The sequence below is a fragment of the Podarcis raffonei genome, chromosome 8 (genome assembly GCF_027172205.1).
Source record: "Podarcis raffonei isolate rPodRaf1 chromosome 8, rPodRaf1.pri, whole genome shotgun sequence".
Lineage (NCBI taxonomy): Eukaryota > Metazoa > Chordata > Lepidosauria > Squamata > Lacertidae > Podarcis > Podarcis raffonei.
In genome coordinates this window covers 41,463,507-41,485,617 of record NC_070609.1, presented here as the reverse complement: position 1 = coordinate 41,485,617, position 22,111 = coordinate 41,463,507, and the positions used below count along the sequence as shown (strand labels likewise).

The window sequence follows — 22,111 nt, the reverse complement described above, 5'->3', positions numbered from 1 at the left end:
TTTTAGGAGCCATATCCACGCATATTTCAAGCAAATCTTTCCAACCAGAAGTGCCAGAAACTTTGCGTTTTTTAATATATTATAGGAAATAATATGCTCATTATTCTGTGTTTTTGTCCATTCTTGCTCTGAATCACAATATGCTTAAAAACGTGCTCAAGTTCAGCTATGGAGAGACTGGAGCAATCGGTGGTTCCTTGATCTGGTTCATGGCTCTTGACATCACAAGTCATTGGTATAGCACTAGTCTCCTTAGCTTCAGTTTGTTCTGAATTTAATATTACACTCTCTTGCTGTAAGATGTTTGGTTCTAAATTGGTTGGTCTAAAAGTTCAGCATAATGTTTTCTGCAAAATGTTTCTGTTTCCTAAGTGACAGTGTTCACTCAATCATATCTTCTTGGTTTAACAAACCCAGATGTGAATAAGCCTTGTGTGCACACACACCCTTCCCTCCTTCTTGGTGCCCCAAAATTAGCCCCAGAATCTACACTTATTACACTAGCACTAGGAAACTGGTTAGGTTTGGAACATTTTCAAACCATGGTTTAAAATCCTGGGTGGTTTGGAACATTGTAACTGTGCTACTGGGACCTATTGCTAATTGAAAATTGCCTTGCTTCTCACAGCGTGCCAAGGAAAAAAGAGGCAGCATGAGAATAGCATACCCTCCAAAATTTCTCTGATGAAAATAGGGACATCCCATTCCATAATGATAATTTTACTATTTATACCCCACACATCTTACTGGGTTGCTCCAGCCACTCTGGGCAGCTTCCAACATATATGAAAACATAATAAAACATTTAAAAAAAACCTTCCCTATACAGTATTGCCTTCAGACAGTTCAGGGGTTAGATGACTCCATACCATCCAACATTTCTCCAGTGAAAACAGGGACATACTAAGGAAAAGCAGGACATTCTGGGATCAAATCAGAAACCAGGATGGCTTCTCTAAATCAGAGCACATGAGATAGAGCACATGAGCAAAAGCCTTGTACATACCTCTGCTTATTTAGCCAGGATTGACCCAAACTGGGCTTGTGAATAATCAACTACCTGTCACATAATCTAGGCAATTAGAGTGAGCTGGGATATAAACTACCTAAAGTTTTTATTCCATATAGGGAATAACTGAAACATGTACAGAAGTTTCAAGTGGAGAGTCTCTTCAGTATGCAGGCAGGCAAAATGCTGTATAAAGACAAGCTTTATTTGTATTCCAGATACTTCTGAACCCCAAACATTAGATACAATTTAATAATATTCTTCTCCTACAGGATGGAAAAATAAATCCTGCAATAAGGAAAGACTTGAAAACGCCACAGAAATACTACTGCTGTCCTATTGAAGGTTGCCCTAGAGGACCAGAAAGGCCTTTTTCACAATTTTCTCTTGTAAGACAGGTATGTATTCTAACTACACTATTCAATAAACAGAACAATATAATTTATATGGAACATCTTATTCAAGAGCCATGCATCTTTCTGAATTGCAAGATTTCTGTGTAAATGTATACCATTATAATCATAATGGTATACATATTGTCAGTTGTCTATTGTTTATGGGATCAGTGTGTTGGGAAAGAGCGCTCATGAAAGGGAGCCTGCAGCATCCTTGCACAGGTTTTATACATGCTACTCTTTCGTTAGAAAATTTAACTTATTAAATGTGTTGAGATATGCCTTCAGTAGCTGAAAATGAAAGAAGCAAATTGGACGGTAATTTTGCTGTAGATCTCTGACTAGTTAATTCAGTTACTCCTTTAACTCTCTGTAATATGCCCTCTTTTCACCAGAAGTACATAACTGTGTAAATCTTATAATGGGCCTGTGTAGATTATTGAGAACCTTAACTGCAAACTTCATGCAGGCTGCATGTCAGAGGTCTGGATCTTTTAAGAAATGCATTCTCTGATTCTTAATAACTTTTGATTTTCAGGAATTCCAGAAAAATCTTGAACCCCCTCTATCAACTCCAGTTAGTCATTTAAAATTGCATGAAAATGCATCAAAAATTATGGAAAATTCAGTTGATGACAGCATGCTTAAAAGTGCCTTGTCTTGGATAGAAAAGGCTGGAACTTGAACAGCTTTGTGTCTCAAACATAGTACCACTTTCTTTTGTTTGGGAAGGACCATCGCTCAGTGACAGAGCACTGGCATCTCCAGGTAGGGCTCAGAAAAAGCCCAGTCTGAAATCCTGAAGCTGCTGCCAGTCAGTGTAGACAATACTGACCTAGATGAACCAGTGCTATCCAAGGCAGTTTCCTATAACTTACCTAACTTTTTTTTTATATTTCAGCATTTTATGAAAATGCATGCTGAAAAGAAGCATAAATGTGATAAATGCAGCAATTCCTATGGCACCATATGGGATCTGAAGCGACATAGTGAGGACTGTGGCAAGTCTTTCCAGTGTACTTGTGGATGCCCCTATGCTAGCAGGACAGCATTATTGTCTCATATTTATAGGACACAGCATGAAATCCCTGTTGAACATAGGTAAGAGCAACATTTTTCCTTTGTTAACTGTTTCATATATGTGCACATATATTTGCCTTAAAACATTGGAAGGTGGAGGAGTTCTAACACCATTCTGTGAAGATCACTGCCACTGACAGCTTCCCTTATCTTACCAACAAATTTTTTTTAAGGATAACTAAAGAGGCATGGATTTTTCCAGGCTTTTATACAATCAATTATTATCCAACATGCTGCCACCAGTAAAAGTGATTCTGTTTGAACTATCTAATAATTCAGAATGCATTTCCATTCAATGTGGGGAGGCGGGGTGACTACTGCTTTTGAAGTCCTGTATCAAAATGCTTAATGCACAGTATTATAGACTGTGTGGAATTGCAGTGCAAGTTTTACTTTTAGGTCAGCATTGTTGGCTGCTAAACTGCTGTAAGATTATGCTTTGGTTGAATAGCACAGAGGCACAGAGTTTAACTGTAACTCTGACTTATTTACCCAGCAATGCAGTTTTCTGCTTAACATTACCCTAATTCAGTGTGTTACTATTTTGATTTCTCTAATTATGCTTTCAAGGCAAACAATTCACATTATTCTAAATTTTGTTATAGAAATGGTAAAAGTGGTGGGGTGGGAAAGATTTGGAGGGAATGAAGGAGTATGTGCTACAGCTGTACCTAGTCAAATATTTTGTAATATTTACAGGGATCCACCAAGTAAGAAAAGGAAAATTGAAACCTCTGTATCCAATCAGTTGGTGGGAGAAAAAGTTAAAGGAGCTTCTGCCAGTGTCCAGACCAGATGTACTAGCACTAAAGACTTGGAGACCTCTGAGATGAAGCCAGCAGCTTCCTTTGAAGATTCTAGCTGTTCCTATACTACTAAGCAAACACAAACGCAGCCAAAAAATTCACCAAAGTTGCTTCTGCCAAAGCCAAAAGTGGCTTTGGTTAAACTCCCTGTAATGCAGCTTACTCAATTGCCTATCTTTGTATCAGCACCAGACTCTTCTGTCAAACCCGTTGTAGTTGCCGTTGATGACAAAGGCTCTGTTATGAGTACTGTTCACTTAATGCCTCTGCCGGTAGGATTTATGATACCAGGACTGGAGGCTGAAACACTTGCATTTAAAAGCACCTTGCCCCTTTCAAAAACCAAAAATGCTGGCAGTGTTGAGCCAGTCAGCACAGGTATCCAGGTCAATTTGGGTAAAGGGGCATCAGATAATACAATCCAAGATCTGGAAGCCATATGCTACAAGAACGGGATTTGTTCAACAAATGTGCAGACGGACTTATCTTATATTTCGCAGAACTTTGTGACATCTGCAGCCTGGACTCCTGATTCATCGGTGTCCTCTTGTTCTCAAACAGACCTGACGTTCAGCTCTCAGGTTTTGTTGCCAATTAATGTGCAGACACAGACACTGTTACCCAGTTCAAAGTTGACTTCTTCCATAGCTGCTCAGACAGATGCACTTGCACAGGCTTGCTTTCAGTCATGTGGAATTTCTCGGGAGACTCAGACCAATAGGTCGCAGAAAGATATTGATGGGAGAGTACAAATGGACCAGGCTGTAATGTGCAATGACATTTTTGACAGTGTTAGTTCATCATTCAGTGATTCAACCACAGTGGGACTTCCAGGCAGTAACTTGATGGCTGCAGGCCTGGGTCAAAGTCTGCTGCAAAGAGGAAGCTGCAAATCTTTGAGTCCAGACACTAAGTGTGAGCCAGTTATCAGCTTCAGTGCACAAAATAATATTCTCCCACAGCAGGTTATGACAGACAATCAGACCCAGACAATGGAGTTACTGAACGATCTTGAAACTATTTTTTCGAATAACACAGCGGGTCAGTCATTGGATAACCGTAGTCTTTTGACTGACACTAGCTCGCATGCTGGCACACCCTTGCCTTCTGGCCCTACGCAGAATGCAGGAATTGATTTTGACATTGAGGATTTCTTCACAGCCTCCAATATCCAGACACAGACAGAAGAGACCCAGCTGAACTCTGAGCCAGTCTTGGAGTTACTAGATATTGAAACCCAGACAGATTTATTTTCAGATAATGCCACCCAGTCCTATAGCTGCAGAGGTAATCCCAATTTCTTAGGTTTGGAGATGTTTGACACACAGACCCAGACAGACTTAAATTTCTTTTTAGACAGCCCCTATTTGCCTTTGGGGAGCATCTTGAAACAGTCTACCTTCTCTATGAGCACAGACTCATCTGATACAGAAACACAGACAGAAGTGCATTTTCCTGCAAAAAATTCCTCTAACCAAATGGCAGAAAGCAAAGTCCAGCTGAATAGTGCTGAAACACAGACCATGGATAGCTGCTTTGAAACCCTTGGCAGTTTATTTCTTACTAGCAATGAGACTCAGACTGCTATGGATGACTTTTTGTTGGCTGACTTGGCCTGGAATACAATGGAGTCACAGTTCAGTTCAGTCGAAACACAGACTTGTGCAGAATTGTGTTCTCTGTTTCAGGGTCCTGATAAATCAAACCATTGAGTGCTGTTCTCAAACTCTCTTTTCTTTGAGGATTAAGTTATGTGTGGGTAGGAGAAACTGACATTCAAGTCACCTCCACTGAATGTAATTGACCACATATGGTTGGTTTACAAACTGTGTCCTACTATAAGGTACTTTAACTGTTTTGTGTTTACTAATATGAATCCCGTGTGCATATGTTCACTGCTGTGTGTTTGTGTATGTTTGAACACTTCATAACTGGTAGTAATATTGTGTCTGCCCTCTGCTATGCTGAGTTACATTTTTTTTAAAAAAAACTCTTTTAAGTTCCAAACTCATAGCTGTTAGTAATACCTGTCCTCTGATCTTGACTATTAACGCAGCAGTCCTGTATTTGGGAAGTCCACTAAACAGAGTGGAGTTCTTGAGTAATCAAACATGGAATTGTGCTATAGGTTGTTGTTGTTTTTTAATGGACCAAAACCTAGTTTTCTTTAAATTCTGGCTCATTCCCCAAATCCTGAAAATGCAGCTCTTCTCTTTTTTCTTCTTGTTTTTGGAGTTCTTTGTTGCAATTCAGCTCTACAGGGGTTACATCATGGTTGTGCCCAAGAATTCCTACAGATTCATGCTTCCACATGTTGCTGTGACATAGGCTAACAATTTGGCAGGAATGTGCCCTACATACTTGCAGCAGCTTGTTGCTTGCCAGAAAACCAACCAAAGTACAGAACAAGTTTTTGCTCTCTCTCTCTCTGTCTGTCTGTCTCATCTGGCTTCTAATCCATATAAATTTAGTAAGACTTCATACTTGCGACTGTGGGTAGGTGGACAACTGAATATTGACATCACCATGCTAAGAAAAATGTGCAGCAGTACACTTTGGATTCTGTACAACTAAGCTATACTCAGACTAGGTTTACTGAAATTAATCTAATTTAGTCATGTCCATTAATTTTGGTTGGTCTGCTCAATGTATGACTAATGTTGAATACAACCCAACATGTTTAACATGGGTAAATCCTTGTTGATCATGGATTCAATTTTCTTGAAACAATGTTAGTAGCCTGTAAGACGTTTAGTTTCTGAACAGTCTTGCCAAGTTCTAGCAGACAGTTTGGAATTAAGCTCAATGGCTTGCAAAAATCTATATTAAGTAAGGAAAAGGAAGGAAGGCACCAATGCAGAAATGAAAGAGGATACTTCAAATATACACTTGGATATATGTTATTTAATTCAGTGTATTTTGTGTCAGCAACTCTTCAGAGCTGCTGGTTTTCATTGCCTCTGAAAAGGGATTATTGACTAAAATTTCCAATGTACCTTTTTTCTTTTTAATCTGTCCTAAGAGCTTATGTCAAACAATCACTTTGGAAACATAGCTGCAAGGCAAACTATAAGAAAGCAGTGAGTTCCTATCTGCTCAGGACAAGATTACGAGGAAGCTCTTCTACCAAGTGATAAAGGAAATTGTTCATCAGAGTAGCAGATGGCATGTGTTCCGCTACAGCTTTTACCTGCTGTTGGACATAAAGTTCTGTTTGTGCTTGAATTCTTTAAATTCATGTTGAGCCCTCAGCTCCTCCAAGAACAACCTATCTTTCAAAGGGCAAAAAAACTTAGGGCTAGGATGGAGGATCTATGGTTCTCCAGATGTTCCTGGGCTACAACTGTTATCATCCCTGACAATTGTCCCTACTGGCTGAGGCTGATGGGAGTTGGGAGTTCAGCAGCATCTGGAGAGCACCATGTTCAGTGATAGGGCCTGTTGTTGTCTTTGTATAGTGCTGCTAATGGTCTGTCAGCATAGACCCATCACTTCCACACTGATTTTGTGTCTTACCTTCTAACTCTTACCCAACATACTCTGTGCAAAGTCTAAAGTGTTAGCAACTGCTCAGTGTTATCTGTTGATGTTCTTCAGAAACTTCTATTTCCGTTTTATGTTTAATGAAGAGAATATCCTACACCGGATATTTGCAATCTTCATTAATTGTATGCAGGGTTTATTTTTTCTCTCTCCAAGCATTTATTCCACAGAATTGAGCATCTATTTCCCACTGAGCCTTGGATAAGCATTTGGAAGAAGAACTCTCAACTGGGTCCTGTACGTACATAACACTTTGTTATGCACCAGCTGATTGCTTCAGCCAAAGAGTGGCAAACAGCTTCCAGGTTGATGCAGGTTACACACTGTTCTTCAATCAATCTCTAGATTGATGCTGTTTAACAAGCGATGAAGCTGAAATGATGCAGTTTGGTCAGAGTCCCAGGCAGCAGTGAAGTAATGACATCACTAGGGTGCACTCTTTATGTATCATGCAAGTTGTTTTGATCTAAGGTCAATTGCCAGTCAGGAGTGGAACTGTTATTCCTCCATGGTCACATGAATTATTTATTATTAATTATTATTTGATTTATTACTTGCCCTTCCACCATAAGATCCCAGGTTGGTTCACAAGAATTTAAAATACATTAAAAAGATGGCACTCCAGAGATTTAACTATACTCTTCTTGGGATGCAACTAAAAAGTCCCTTATCCCTCTGAAGCTTAGTGCTCTCCTAGTGCTTCCAGTGCAAAGCTAGTGTCATCTGGCTTGCTGTGGTATACAGCTTGGTACTTGCAGTTCAGAATGTAGTCGCCTAGGTGCACTTTTGATTAAAGTGTCCATGGGCATCTTGAAGTGTGTTTGAATTGTTGATGTGTATCTGTGGTCAGGGTGTTCAGGCACTAATATGAGTATGTATATTAAGCTTTTCCACAAACAAAACAGGCAGCTGTTCTGGGTCCCCCATACCTTAAACAAAGTACCACTAATGCAGTGGAGATCATGTTGGTATATAATCGCCTTCTTAAGTTGATGTGATTGTCTTTAAGCAGCTACTTATAGATGGGTACTGCCAGTGCCAATAGTGCAGATTGACCTTTGGGCTCTATTCTGTTACTGGTATCTTATCCTACATAGGGTGCTTATGCAAGAGCTCGCCTTGAACTGCTGCTGTGACTAAATCAATCCCTGGATTTCTGCTTGTGGGGGAAGAAATGTTCCACACTCCTTGAACTCATAGAAGACGACTTAAAAGCCATCCACAGCTCAGTGTACAAAACTACAGTAGCTTATTTTCTCCTCCAGGAATGGCAGATCTCCTGCTTGCCCCACCTTTGGCTATCTTCTTTCTTTAGTAGGAGATTCCAAGAATATATTTGCTATAGAGAGAAAATATTGACTCAGCCTGGTCATATTTGCAGAAAAGACCTGGTTTCTGAACACCTTTCACGTTCCTGGCATCCTTTTAAAGGAGATTTTGAGCCTGTCTTAGAAATGAATCTTGTAATATTTTGTTCTTTGTTTCTATTGATTGTTTTCCCCCCACCATTTCATCAGAGTGATTGAACCAGAATGTTGCTCAGTTTGCAACTGTCTGCACACAATCCTTGTATTTGATTAATATGAGTTAATTAAAGGGAGTTTGGTGCATAAGCTACATCTTCTGCCTTTGGTTTTCCAATTCCATAGTATTTTCTAGCAATCAGGGTAACCTACCTGCTAATGAGGGAGCAGTAAACAGATTTGAATTTTTAAAGAATTGGTTTATATGCAAATGTTTAGCATGATTGTCATGACCTAGACACAGAGGGCCCACTTGCATGACACAATAGCTACAGGAAGGTAAGTTTCTGTCAGCATGAACCAGCTGACCTGAATAGAGGTTGATACCACATATCCTCCTTCTGAGCTGGAGATTATCCCTTGTTAGATCTAAACCACCCAGCCCTCTGCAACCTATCAAACTCAGCATGTTGTTGTCAAAAGCAAACTAAGAATGCTCAGCTTCTACATACTAATCTTCTACTTCATAGAAGGTGAAAGATGCTAATATACATACTGATATCTTAGTGTTTGACTAGCCCTGATTGATATAGTACTAAGAAACAAGAAATGCCTTTCTCTCAATCTGATGGACGCTGATATATACAGGCATGATCTTCCTTACAATCCCAAGTATAATACAGCATGCATGGTGCATATAGTCAGCTGACATTTACATCAGCTCTAACTTGAGTCCTGTCTTCTATAGGGAAACTCTCGTCCTTGAAATTCTTCACTTTTTCTTCAGTTAAGGGTTAAAATTAACTTGAACTAAAAACCAACCATATTTGTTTTTTGGCAATGATAATAAGTTACTACCTATCGTGAGGCAAGCAACAAGAAACTTTGGCAAGCTGTTCCTCCCAGGGTTTGGTTGCTTCCTTTTTCACGCCTGCTTCTAGAGGGCTTAGTTGTCTTTTTCGAATGTCTGAAAACAGGGCCTAACACTCACTGTACTGGGTGAGTTGCTTAGTATCATTTTAGAAAGTAAAATAACTCATTCACAATCACTGTACAGTAGCCTTTGCCAACCTGGTGCCTTCCAGATGTTCCCATAAGCCCTAGCCAACACAGCCAGGTTGGCAAAGGCAGCGTTAGAGGTTACCTGTGGCAGTAGATGCACCCAGGATATTTGCCTGTCATTGTAGCTGGTTCGAGATGGATGAAAAGAGTAAAAGAGGATGAGCACGCAGGAAATAGACAACCACCTCTTAATTGTTTGCAAAGCTTATATTAACTTTTAAAGGAAAATTCTTGAATATCATTTTGCACCACGAAATAGCACTAGTCTGCTTAATGGATATTTCTAAACTTGAAAACAAAAAACATGAGTTGCAGAGCTTAGTGTGATGTCTTACTCTTTCTGGATCAAAGTATGGTATTTCATTTCATTATGCTTGCTAATTTTCAAGAAAAATTCTAGGTGTGCATACATACATACACATGCTTCACCTCTGACTGCAGATTGAGATGGCGTACACAGACACTGGAAATGAAACTCTGTGAGCCTCTGCATGCTTTATGGGGATTTGGGTTTTTGGAGGTCAGGGACTTGTTTCTGACTAAATGTAGGATTGCACTGTGAATAAACTTGTGTCTAGCCTGTGTATGGGCTGCAGATGGGAACACGTATGCTTGATTACACCTCAGCCCCCCTGCAATTTTTTTAAAAATTCCCTAATACCTAGTTTTCCATATAGAAAATAAGAGGGAACCCTTTTGTATGGAGGAGCATTCAATAATGTGAGCCCCCACCTGCAGCCTAAGCATGGGTATACCATGTCAGAAGCAATACTGTGTCATTGAACAATACCAGTGAACTAAGGGGTTTTGTCCACTGCAAGTTGCCTGAAATGTGAAAATGAGTCAATACACCCAGTTTATCTATTAAAGGGACAAGGGTTGTATCAGAACTTTGGCATGTAGATGAAACATCTAAATGACACCATATTAAATTCCAGCATCGATCATGTATATCATTGAATATTTTCTGTATCCAATTCTTGCACTTTATGGAGCTTTTGCAAGGAAACAACACAGTGCTGCTGTTTCCTAGCCTCAAGAGAATGACTTTCATTTCATCACTGAGGGGATAGGGAGCAGATGGGCTGGAGGAATCCTGAATAAAAATGAAACTGGCCTGTTACCTTGAAGAGGAGGTTGTCATATGATTACAGTTTTAATATCTGGCTGGATATGGGTAAGTGAAAGAAAATCTCATTCTCGTTTGCAGCTGCAATTTTCACTACACCCTCCTTTCTGCCATGTTTAGGGACAGAGTAGTCCTTTTTTTCTAGGGGTTTCCCCCCTCTCATTTGTGCCCACTTTGTTAAAGATCAAATTTATCTACCGCAGTTAAATCTGTTAATCTTTATGGAGCCACAAGCCTCCTTTTTCTCCTCCGATGCATACGTATTCTCTTCAGGCAGCTAATCAAGATGAAATGCCAAAGAGCACATTAATCTTACACGTGCATGCAATGACAATTTAGACCAACATGCAAGTGCACAGTTTCCTCTGCTTTCAGACAGTAAAATGGTAGAACTGACTCTTCTCTGTCCATTAGGTGTTTGCACACACAACTGCATGCATAGAATTGCAAATACTGTGAGCTTTAAATAAATGAACTCTTTGTCTTGAATAAAACTGTTCAGGTTAAGGGCCTACCTGTATATATAATGAAACACATTTATGTCACAAAGATGAACAAATAAATGTCTTTCTGCCTTAACTCACCAGTTTTTCGCCCTGCCTCTTGTTTTACACTAAATGGTTACTTGAACACTTTGCCATTTAATTCCTCTATTGTAAGAAATAGTTGGGTCTAGAAAGTGGATTACCGTATTTTTCGCACGATTGGACGCACCGGACCATAGGGCGCACCTAGTTTTTTGGGGGGGAAATAAAGGAAAAAAAAATTCCCTTTATTTCCCCCCCCCCCCCGCAAAAGCAGGTCAGGGAAACCGAACCAGGTCGAGGAACAGCGGGATAGTGGCGCTGCGCCTCCCTGCTGTCCCCCGAGCTTGTGGGGCTGGCTGATGTCTGCCTGGCGCGAGGGGCGCTCTGCTTCAGGGCGCCCCACCCGCCGGGCGGCAGGCTGCTATCCGCAGCTTGGAGAGCCTTGCAGGGAACTCCTGCAGGGCTCCCCACCCTGCGGATGTCTGCCCGGCGCGAGGGGCGCTCTGATTCAGGGCGCCCCGCCCGCCGGGCGGCAGGCTGCTATCCGCAGCTTGGGGAGCCTTGCAGGGAACTCCTGCAGGGCTCCCCACCCTGCGGATGTCTGCCCGGCGCGAGGGGCGCTCTGATTCAGGGCGCCCCACCCGCCGGGCGGCAGGCTGCTATCCACAGCTTGGGGAGCCTTGCAGGGAACTCCTGCAGGGCTCCCCACCCTGCGGATGTCTGCCCGGCGCGAGGGGCGCTCTGATTCAGGGCGCCCCGCCCGCCGGGCGGCAGGCTGCTATCCGCAGCTTGGGGAGCCTTGCAGGGAACTCCTGCAGGGCTCCCCACCCTGCGGATGTCTGCCCGGCGCGAGGGGCGCTCTGATTCAGGGCGCCCCGCCCGCCGGGCAGCAGGCTGCTATCCGCAGCTTGGGGAGCCTTGCAGGGAACTCCTGCAGGGCTCCCCACCCTGCGGATGTCTGCCCGGCGCGAGGGGCGCTCTGATTCAGGGCACCCCGCCCGCCGGGCGGCAGGCTGCTATCCGCAGCTTGGGGAGCCTTGCAGGGAACTCCTGCAGGGCTCCCCACCCTGCGGATGTGTTCCCGAAGCGCCGGGCGCTCTGCTTTCAGGGCGCCCGACGCTCCGGGAAGCAGGCTGCTATCCGCAGCCTAGACATCCCTGCGGGACCTCCCGCAGGGTTGCCTAGGCTGCGGATGTGTTCCCGAAGCGCCAGGCGCTCTGCTTTCAGGGCGCCCGACGCTCCGGGAAGCAGGCTGCTATCCGCAGCCTAGACATCCCTGCGGGATCTCCCGCAGGGTTGCCTAGGCTGCGGATTAGTTCCCGAAGCGCCGGGCGCTCTGCTTTCAGGGCGCCCGACGCTCCGGGAAGCAGGCTGCTATCCGCAGCCTAGACACAGCTAGCGGAGCGCTAATCCCGAAGCTTGGGGCTGCGGAGCTCAGCGCGCCCCAAGCTTCTGGGTGCCGGCAAGGTCTAGACGGCTAGTGGAGACCTTGCCGGCACCCAGAAGCTTGGGGCGCACTGAGCTCCGCACGCCCCAAGCTTCGGGATTAATGCAGCGCTCCGCTAGCCGTGGGAGAGCTGGGTCTCCCATGGCTAGCAGATAGCTTCCTGAAGCCTGGAGAGCGAGAGGGGTCGGTGCGCACCGACCCCTCTCACTTTCCAGGCTTCAGCGAAAGCCTGCATTCGCTCCATAGGACGCACACACATTTTCCCTTGCTTTTTAGGAGGGAAAAAGTGCGTCCTATGGTGCGAAAAATACGGTATACTGTGAAATGGAACGCAATGTCACACTTTTCACTAGCCCCCGTCAAATTGCTGTAGTGCAATAGCCTTTGGCTGTGTGGATGGAGATAGCATTTCTTTTTTATTCCTTGCCAGAAAACCAAAGTAGTGATAAAGGTTATGGTTTTGCCCTGATGCAAGGGGTTTGCAAATGATGGGCCGTGACTGCAGGAGATGTAGCCATGCTGGCATTCTTTTCCCAGGGCTATGCAAGCGTGGCTATGGTTTAATATGGGGTGGCCAACAGTTCTGAATGCAGGGGCTGCATTCCGTGGGGGAAAGGTGGTCAGAGGCCGCATAATGGCAGTAGGCAAGGCTGGAGCCAACGGATAGCCCACCCCTTTTTCCTCACAGCTTTTCTCCATTTCATCAACCATTCTTCCTCACATAAACCAACCCCTTCCATCCTTACACACAACAGACATGCTTCCATCCTCCATCCAGTCTCAAACACACATACACAAACCCTCTCATACCAACTATTCTTCCTCTCTTCCATTCTGTTTTTCTGTTCGTTTCTCTGTCGTTCATCACATTATTTTATCACTTAGTTGCTATTTTTGCCTCCCTCTCCATCTACTCTTCTTTCCCCTCACCTGTCCTATGCCCCTCCACCTCTGCATCCACAACCCCATCCAGGCACTCAAAAGTAAATGAAAGGATTGCTGTATACAGCCTCCAAAGCTCCCTCAGCACCTCCTCTTTGTAACTGGGATCCCGTGCTTTGCCACCTTGATCCTTCCCTGATCACAAGGGAGCCACGATAGGCAGGCATGCTAGCTGCTGTGTCTGGGGCTGACCCCCACATACTTTTCTGTCTCCAGCAGCAGCAAGAGCCAATCTGGAGAGTGTAGGGCCTACAAGGGCACTCTGAAGGAGTGCCTTGGCCTCTGTGCCTTGACCACACGTGTACAAATGCCTGCTTGAAGCTGTTTTGTTCAGTGGGGCTATGGTATTGGGGGGCATCAAAAAAAGGTGGAGATCCACATCAAGCTCACATCTGTCTCAAGACCACCACCCCCCAAGACCTTCAAAGCAGCTTCAAATGTTGGAAGGGATGGCAAGGGACTGGTACATTTGCCCACAGGTGGCAGTCATGTTCTTTGATAGAGGCGTTTGGGGGTAATAATTTTTTCAATAAAACTAACAATATGACCAAAGAGAACATTTCAAAGACTGACTCCTTTATGTGCAATTCTGGTTATTTCACCAAACTACTTAATTAGTCTACACTAAAATAAAAAGTCTTTATTTTAGCCTCTTTATTGGCAGCAAGAACTGTAATTGGAACACATCAAAAAGTTCTGCAGACTCCTCTGTGAAGCCTTGGGGTTCATCCACACTTCTGTTTGTGCCACACCTAGAAAGCTCAGGTCCAAGTGGCTTCCCCCTTGCCATGCTCGCTTTCAAGGGGAAACCAGCTCTTTAGCTTGAAACAAATGGCAATCTGGGGGAAACCCAAATTGCTGTTTGCTCTGAGTGATGAGGAGTGAGTTTTCACTAGGGAAAAGCAGCAGGACAAGAGGAAGTGTGGATAAGCCCTGTGTTTCAAAGCGCCATTTATTAAAGGACAAACACCAAACCCATGAAGGTTCTTAGAGGTCATGTAAAAGGAAAAGGCTACTCATTTTAATGTGTGGTTATCATACCTCTTAGAACTAAGCCTCCAAATAATTATAAGATTTTGCTGCCATGCTAAGAGAATAATTATAGTTTGAAGGCTGTACTTGATGTATCCTAACTTAATTGGTAATTTTTTTTAAAAAAAGTTTGTGGACTATATTTAGCCCATGTTTACTGTAAAGGAAAATTCCACATTATAAGAATATTATTTTTAAAGTCTATAAAATGCAGTAGGCATTGAGCAGGGAGGGCTTTTTACTCATCAGTAGGAAGGAAGCTCTTCTGCATCTCAGGTAGGCACACCCGGCACAACTAGACTGCCACACAATAGACCTATGTTTTGGGGTGAGGAGGGAAATAATTATTCCACTATAAGCTTTTTAAAAAACAAACAAACACAGGAGTTGCGGAATAACTCTTCTAACTGAAGAATCACGAAGGATTAATAGAATTATATTTTCATAACCAGCCAGATTTCTAATGCTAAGGCTCCCTATTCTCAGCAAATTAGTTTTAGGGTATAAGCTGACATTCAAAATATCATTGCCCCAGTGTTGCAAAAAAAGTATTTTGGATTGTGCTTGATTGCAATTCTAATCTGCAACCTTACAGCACTAATATTCAGTGCCCTGTCTTAATATATTGCATTTTTATTTAATAATAATAATATATTGTAACATCAAAATTTTCAATATTTAAAACACAGCAAATTCAGTAGTTCCCCCACATAAATCTGTGAAAACTACCTGTAAATAGGTTTCTTTCTCCCCCAAACCTCAAATGCTGAATTGTGTTGGACTCAAAATGCTGTCCCTTATTATTGTACTGTAGCAATTCCTATGTCCCATGATTTGGTCCTGGTTTTCCCAATTTTTTGAGGAAATTGGGAGGGTTGGCACAATTGTAACTGATGTGCTGTATCAATCAAACTAATCAAGGCATCCTTGCTTTACAAAACTGGCATCCATTGCTTCATGGTTCCTTGACCTGCTGCAGAGACAGTAATTTCAGTATCCCCTGTAACATTTGGGTCTTGCAAAAAGCTTTCATTCATAGGGAATGGAGGGATTTCCTTCTGGTGGCAGCTGTTCTTATCCTGGGGCCAGAGGAGTGTGCTCTGGAGGGCTTCCCAATGGGATGAGTTTCTCTGGCTGTTTGTGCTACCACTGAAAGGGGCAGCTGGGAAGGCCAGGTGTGCCAAGTGAAAACCACCCATGGTGCTTTGGGACTCCAGATATTGGGAGAAAGAATAACCACCTTAATATATAGCCATTCTGAATTATAGCAACCTACTAGAACCAAAATAGCATCAGAAACCAAGAGTGCCCCTTAAATCCCAGCTCATTGGCCTCACTGGTTTAAAATTAGTCACTGCCAATTAATTGAGATGATCAGTCCTGTTGAGTTAAAGCAATTGCCCTTGCTACTATCATAATTTTACAAGGGCAGTACAAACCATGCAGGTGTTCGTATTGCATTTAGAATAGCAATGATTTGGAATGGAAGATAGCTTGAATGTAATCTTAATTCAGTGCAAAGGAAAAAGTCAAACAGCTTTGAAGACGAGACAAAATAGCTGAGCACCATGGACAAGTCAAAGGGCGATACATGATTTTTGTATTTGCTTTTTCACCGTATTATTCATACCAACTTTTTTTTCACTCTTCTGCTTTACTTTTTTAATTACGTGGCTATAGGAGACTGCGTCCGTGCTGTCCTCTTCCTCAGTTCTCTTGACTGCCGTTGCTTCATGCTTTGAAGGAGGCTCCAGATGCAAATTGATTACATTGCCTTCATCTGGTCTGAAGACCAAAAATGCATTTAGGGTTATACAGCTCAAGCTGTTAGGAGGATTGCCGTGGATTACTCTGGGCAGGCCGATCTCATTATATTTCAGGATGTCAGGTTCTGTCTGCCGTTGTGAGTACTTTATTTCATATTCCTTTATTGGCAAGCTCCTTTTTTCACCTAGGAATGTTTGGATAGAATCTAATTTCCCTCTCTTTCTGTCTCCCTCAGCATGGGCTGTCATCATTGGGACATAGTTGTATGGTTTGATGCACGAAACTTCAATCTTTTTGTTGCTTGAAACTGGTTCTCCTTCAGTAAATTTGCTGTCCATTTTTTGTCTCTCTCTTGCCAACTGTGTTACCCAGGCCATGTTTTTCTTATTAGCAGGCACCATATTCTGGTGCGAGATGCTTGAGACTGTTTTGGTTACTCTTGGTTTCTTGGTCTCTTTTTGGATCTTACAGCATGTGAAAGGAGTAGCTCTCCCCCAGCCTTGTTCCTGGAAGGAAAGAAGGGAGGGGAAAAGATGGTGCCTTTAAATTCAGAGTCTTGCAGCCACACCAAAAACGTGAATCTTTCACTTTCACAAAAAACACTTAATATAATGAATTTCACCAAACCTCTATACAAAACTTGTAGTGAATTTTGGCCAAATTCTTCTTAAACTTTTCAATGTCATGTTAGGTAACTTTTCCATGCTCTCTAGGACTTGCATTTGAAAAATGAGAATTTTCCACTAAATGTTATATTGGATATGTCCTGCTGGTGATGATTTATTGAACCAAGTTAGTAATGAAATCCTATAAAAAGACCCAATGTCAGCCCTCTGGGGGCCCCTGCCAAAGTGGCAAAAGTGTAAAAGCAGGTGTAGTCCTTTTTTAAAAGGATACATCGGCGTGGGAGTCCTGGGAAAATCACCCAAAAATATTCTGGTATAACAGAATCACAGTAGGGTGTCCACAGAACTGGTCAAGTTTTTTAAAATGGATATAAATTCAGGAGGGTCTTGGGGTGCATTTGCGGGGGGTGGGGAGGAATCAAATGATTATTTGTATCTAAAGAAGGCTCTATATTTTTAAAGCTAAATGATTATTAAATTCTGCTGTATTCTCACATTCTTTGTGATGTACATTATCCATGCTGTTATCCCCCTATTTTTCCACATTTGATATAATGATGATTTTAAAAAAAAACCTCAAGTGTTTAAAAGAAAACCAATAGTATGAATTTTTTTTTTAAAAAAACCCATAATTTTTTTTAAAAGAATGAAATCACAGCTAAATTCCACACTGTTATCATTGACAAAGTCCACAGAAGAACTAAGAAAAAAAACTGTTAAATATATATGCTATTTTAAAAGCTAGTTAGCAATACACACTTGTGTTAGTGTGCAATGCTACACACATTTACTTGTGTATGTAATCCTATATACACTTATTTTAGAGCATGCACCATTGAGTATTGGATTGCGGCATCTGTTCTCTTTGTGCAGGGCAGAAAAGGGGAGTTAAAACAAAGGGCATGACCCAACCAACGCTAAGAAACTTTTAAAGTCCCTACTTATTTTCAGTTAGCTTTCTGAACATGCTTAAATCTTTCCCACTGAAATCAGTGGAATATGCATCCTGGCCCTGGACATACCTACCCAGAAGTGGGCCCCACTGTGTTCAAGGAGGGGAACTGGAGTCCAGCCGTCTCCGGAGGGCCACAGCCTTCCCCCCACACCACACCCTTGACTAAGTAATACAAAATTCATACTTTGTTCATTGTAATGCCAAATTGCTTTTTGAAGCTTTCCTAACTGCAGCATCAGGAAGCATGACTTGTAAGTACTATCAAGCATAGCTTTTCAGTTCACTAACTTGGTTTAGCTGGTAAGTAACAAGATCAATCATTTTAGATTCGCTGAAAAGTAGCTGCTATTTATTTTGGTTCACTCATCAATGGAATCATTAGAAAAGCAACTTCAAGTTTATTTATGCTCACAAAGAATTAAAATTTATTGACATTTTTATTCTGCTTGTAATTTTGAAAAATGAAAACACATATTAATTGGTCCTTAAGTATGACATGTTATTTTCTGTAAAGCCATTATTTCACAAGGTACAAGTCTACATAGGTGAAGACTGACAACCATTTAACTACATATCTGTATTTTGTATGAGAGGTAAAACTTTCATCCACTTGGCCTAACAGGATCACACAGGTAACTGACTCAGCAAGTGGTTACAGCTATAGCATGGTTAAGCAACCACTTTGTAAACGACTGCTTGTATCCATCCATTATCCAAAACTTTGCTTAAGCCCTGTTTTGTTTTGTTTTAAACTGGAGCACAGAGTTTCACAATTCTTAGCAGTAAATGTGATGTGCAATGAGGGTAGCAGGAAGCCCTTCGACAGTGTTCAGTAAAAACCAGCATTTCTACAGAAGTGGTAGTAGGAGCAAGAGGAAGGGTTAAGTCTAGCAGCCAACCCAAGAAAAGGCAGGTCAAATTAACAGTTTATAATGGTTCAAGCAATTTTGTCTCCTATAACGGGTAGTGGTGGTGGTGAGGAAATGACACCATTTAATTGGTGGTTCACCTCAAAAATCTTTGCCCTACACTTGTAGAAACAGGTGTGGTTTCTTAAATATATGTTTGTTACAACATTTCTGTCAGTCACTGTTTTAATCCCTTTTTTGTAGGCACTGATGAATCCTGAAAAAATGGTCATGCTATTGAACACTTTTGCTTTAAATAATTTCATGCCTGTTTTAAGAACAAGAAAGGAAGATCATTTTTTCAACTAGCCTACTGTGTTCTTGCATGATGTTTATGCACATGAATTCCTGATGAGAGCCTTTGCTACCATTACCAAAACCAAAAGGAAAAGGCCACAGCTCTCTCTTTTTTTTGCATAAGAACTCAAAATATTTAGTTCAAGGACTACGATCAGTTTATGTGCAAACTTGTTTGTTTGAAACTAAAAAGAATTTGGCAAGATTTTATAATAAAACTAATTGAACAAGTTTCTGTACAGTTGATCAAATATAAGTGGATTCCATGAATCATGGGTGAGTGACATTGGGACTCTTGCAATTGGATATCCAGAAATGTCATTACCTTCCTGCTACTCCAAATGCATCAGATAAGGTGTAGGATAATTATGGCAGATGTTGACAGGAAAATCTCTTGGATTGAAATACTGAGGAACATGCTGTCACTGTGCATACAGAAAAGTATTTTATTGAAGCTATCTAGATTATAAAGCAATGTGAGTTACCTAATTTTGCAGAGGGGGACAAGTCCTAGCTAACATAAACAAATCAAGAAGTATATACAGTCAATTCTACACACACAAATATAACTAAATATTAACTTTGCTTCCTTAGTCTTATCTACACATTGTTTGAACATTAAACATAAAAGAAAACTTTAAAAATAAACTTTTTACAACATCTAAAAACAGCTAAGGCTTTGCACAAATTGGAGGGCGCTTGAAAATAGTACATCATTGTGGCAGAGACTACGCAGATAATTTTTGGTACTTTTCTAGGTTCCATATGGTGAAGCACTTGGTCTAGGCCTGTACAACTGTACAACTCATTGAGATAAATATAGCTCATGAGCAACGTAGTCAGGCCTGACAGATATTTGACAGCCTTCTATTGCCATTCTTGACAGAGAGCAAAAACAGGCATTGTGGCTATGTATGGCTCGATGACTTCCAAATTGTACGGGCTTAATTTAGGCAAAATCTGATCCCTTGCCCATCTATTCTGAGTTTGGTGCAGTAGTTCAGGTATTCCTTGAGAAGACAAACTACACAGGTCATGGTGCTTCTGTAGTGGTCCTTCCCAAGCAAAAGGACTAATAAGAACAAAACAGACCAAAGTAGCTTGCATTTACCATACATATAGTAGGGATTGGAAGTACTGAAACGCTATGCCCAATTTTCTAAATAAGAAATAGCTAGGTGTACTTTTAAAGACAAAAAGTTTTTGGCAAACTGGGGGCATCATCCAGGCAATGCAAATTAAGGCTCATCTCTGAGAGCCTGAGTCTACACTGTAGACTCTATTAGGTCAACTAAACATATTTAAGGATCTACTGAAACCATTATCATATTGTAAGAGGTAATCAATTGGTATTTTAATTTTGTACAGAAATGAGTGGCAGTCAACTCTATTCAAAATAGCACCTATGCAAATTAACAAATCTGCCCAGTATGCTTTACAATGACTTTTCAGTATTTTTTCTCATTATACAGAGTGCTCCAAACAAATCCATGAATAGCCCAACAAGAAATTACAATTTAAAAAGTCAGGTCAGCCTAAAGGGCAATGCAGCTATTGCAACACGGCTGACCGTTAAGGAAGGGAATAGTCCAGAAAGCAGAGGGATCTCCTGTGTTTTTGACTCATTTCCTTGTTTGGTTCCAGTGTGACTCCTGCTTCTGGTGCAAGGGTCTTGCATCTCATTAGCTTTGTTGATTCGCGCTCCTTTTGCATGCAGAAAATGCATGCTGTTGAGATGATTGTGTCTTCGCAGTGCAATTGAATTAGACATGGTTGCCATTTTTGTATCTGGTGCAAATGCACAATGCCAGTAACAACGATCTGGGTTTCTTGAGATGAATGAAGTCTTGGAAAGCCTTGAGTCAAAAGAGGCTATTTCATGCATTTTTATTTGCTCCTTCACTGCATTACACATTGTGTCTATTCTTTTTTCACTCTTTTGCTCTTTGGTTTTAAAAACCTGACCGCAGCAACTTGTCTCGGAAACAGCATGGAATGATTTTTCACTTGCCTGGGAAGTAACAGTCTTGCTTTTCTTTGCTGAAGGATCCAGGGTGGTTTTGAGAGTTGCATCTTTCAGAGGTGGCAGTACTAATGATGGCTTAACAGTAGCAGTTTCAGTGCCAACATGATTACATATGGGAGGCTCGTAGCCTTTTGTGTCTTTGTATTTCACAGTTTCTAGAGTTTTGGGTTTTCCTGTAGTCAGTATACTATACTCCTTTATTGGCACTGTTCTCTTTTCTCCTTGGAAGAGAGGACTCTCTTTCATTAGAAAAAATCTCCTTTCACTTAAAGTAGCTTGAGCATCCTTTAAGGACACTTTTTTCTTTTCTCCTTGGGATGTCTGACCAGAATATATTTTGCCATAACAGTTTTCCTTTTTAGAGTCTTCTGTTGCAGAAGAGTCTATGGTTGCACTCTGTAAAAGCAGAGTATGTTGTTTTTCTGGAATACGATCTGTGGCAGCACATGTACTTAATTTGAAATCAGTTTTCAATGGTTCTGTACCCTTGGGGTCTTGTTCCAAACTTTTGTCAATAACTTGATTCAGATCTAAGCAGTAAAGGCATCCACTGACAGACTGGCATCCACTGACAGACTCACTTGTCTTTGCTTTTCTAGCTTTCTTCTGTAGCTGAAGATAAGCGAATGGGGCTGTTTTGCCCCAGCCTTGGACCTGAGAGCAAAATGATGTGAATATAAGTTAGTATTTTAAGCAGCAGAGCAACTAGATTTACTGGTAATCTCTTGCTAATTTTAACTGTGGACCAATATGCAGGAAAAGATATTATCTGCTCAAAAAAAAGTGTAATTGAAATGAGGTTCCTAGACCATTTTAAAATAATGCCCCATTATCAAGAAAGTCAGATAAGACTGTTCAGCAAACCTTAAATGAGTCATAGTTTAGTACTAAACAAGAAGGTCCAGCACAAGTCAACTCCCGACTTTTGTTTCATACCAATCTACTTAAATAACAAAGCTGTGCATATCATATTACGGCTAATTTTTAGTCTCAAATGGGAGGACCAAAAGCTATTATTCATGTTCTTAATGCTTTCTTTAGAGCTCTTCACTAACAGCATTCCTACCAATGGGACAGCAGAAGGCAGAGGATTTGAA

At 41.5% G+C, this 22,111-nt stretch overlaps 2 protein-coding genes across 7 annotated transcripts in view; one reads left to right on the top strand and one right to left on the bottom strand.

Moving 5' to 3' along the window:
* The window catches only part of CMC2 (C-X9-C motif containing 2), a 77,355-nt gene that overhangs the window by 46,778 nt on the left and 8,466 nt on the right, over nucleotides 1-22,111 (bottom strand). The window contains exons 3-4 of one of the 6 annotated variants that reach the window (XM_053399569.1): nucleotides 20,559-21,668; nucleotides 16,094-16,708 (exon numbers count right to left, since the gene is read on the bottom strand). The exons of 2 other annotated variants lie outside the window; for them this stretch is intronic. In XM_053399569.1, coding sequence (XP_053255544.1) covers nucleotides 16,094-16,708; nucleotides 20,559-21,668 — 1,725 coding nt within the window. Of the gene's footprint in view, nucleotides 1-15,925; nucleotides 16,709-19,046; nucleotides 19,414-20,558; nucleotides 21,669-22,111 lie in introns of those variants that run through there. 3 more of the 6 variants (XM_053399568.1, XM_053399571.1, XM_053399570.1) reach the window with 3 other exon arrangements.
* ATMIN (ATM interactor) lies at nucleotides 576-8,446 on the top strand. Its single transcript, XM_053399579.1, has 3 exons — nucleotides 576-1,407; nucleotides 2,306-2,505; nucleotides 3,184-8,446. The coding sequence occupies exons 2-3, from the start codon at nucleotides 2,312-2,314 to the stop codon at nucleotides 5,000-5,002; spliced, it is 2,013 nt and encodes a 670-aa protein (XP_053255554.1). The 5' UTR covers nucleotides 576-1,407; nucleotides 2,306-2,311; the 3' UTR covers nucleotides 5,003-8,446.

What these genes read in the sequence shown, in the direction of transcription:
- ATMIN (XM_053399579.1), top strand. Translation starts at nt 2,312, where the DNA reads ATGAAAATGCATGCTGAAAAGAAGCATAAATGTGATAAATGCAGCAAT. An exon ending in GAAATCCCTGTTGAACATAG is followed by an intron (nt 2,506 to 3,183) that starts GTAAGAGCAACA and finishes TAATATTTACAG; the next exon opens with GGATCCACCAAGTAAGAAAA.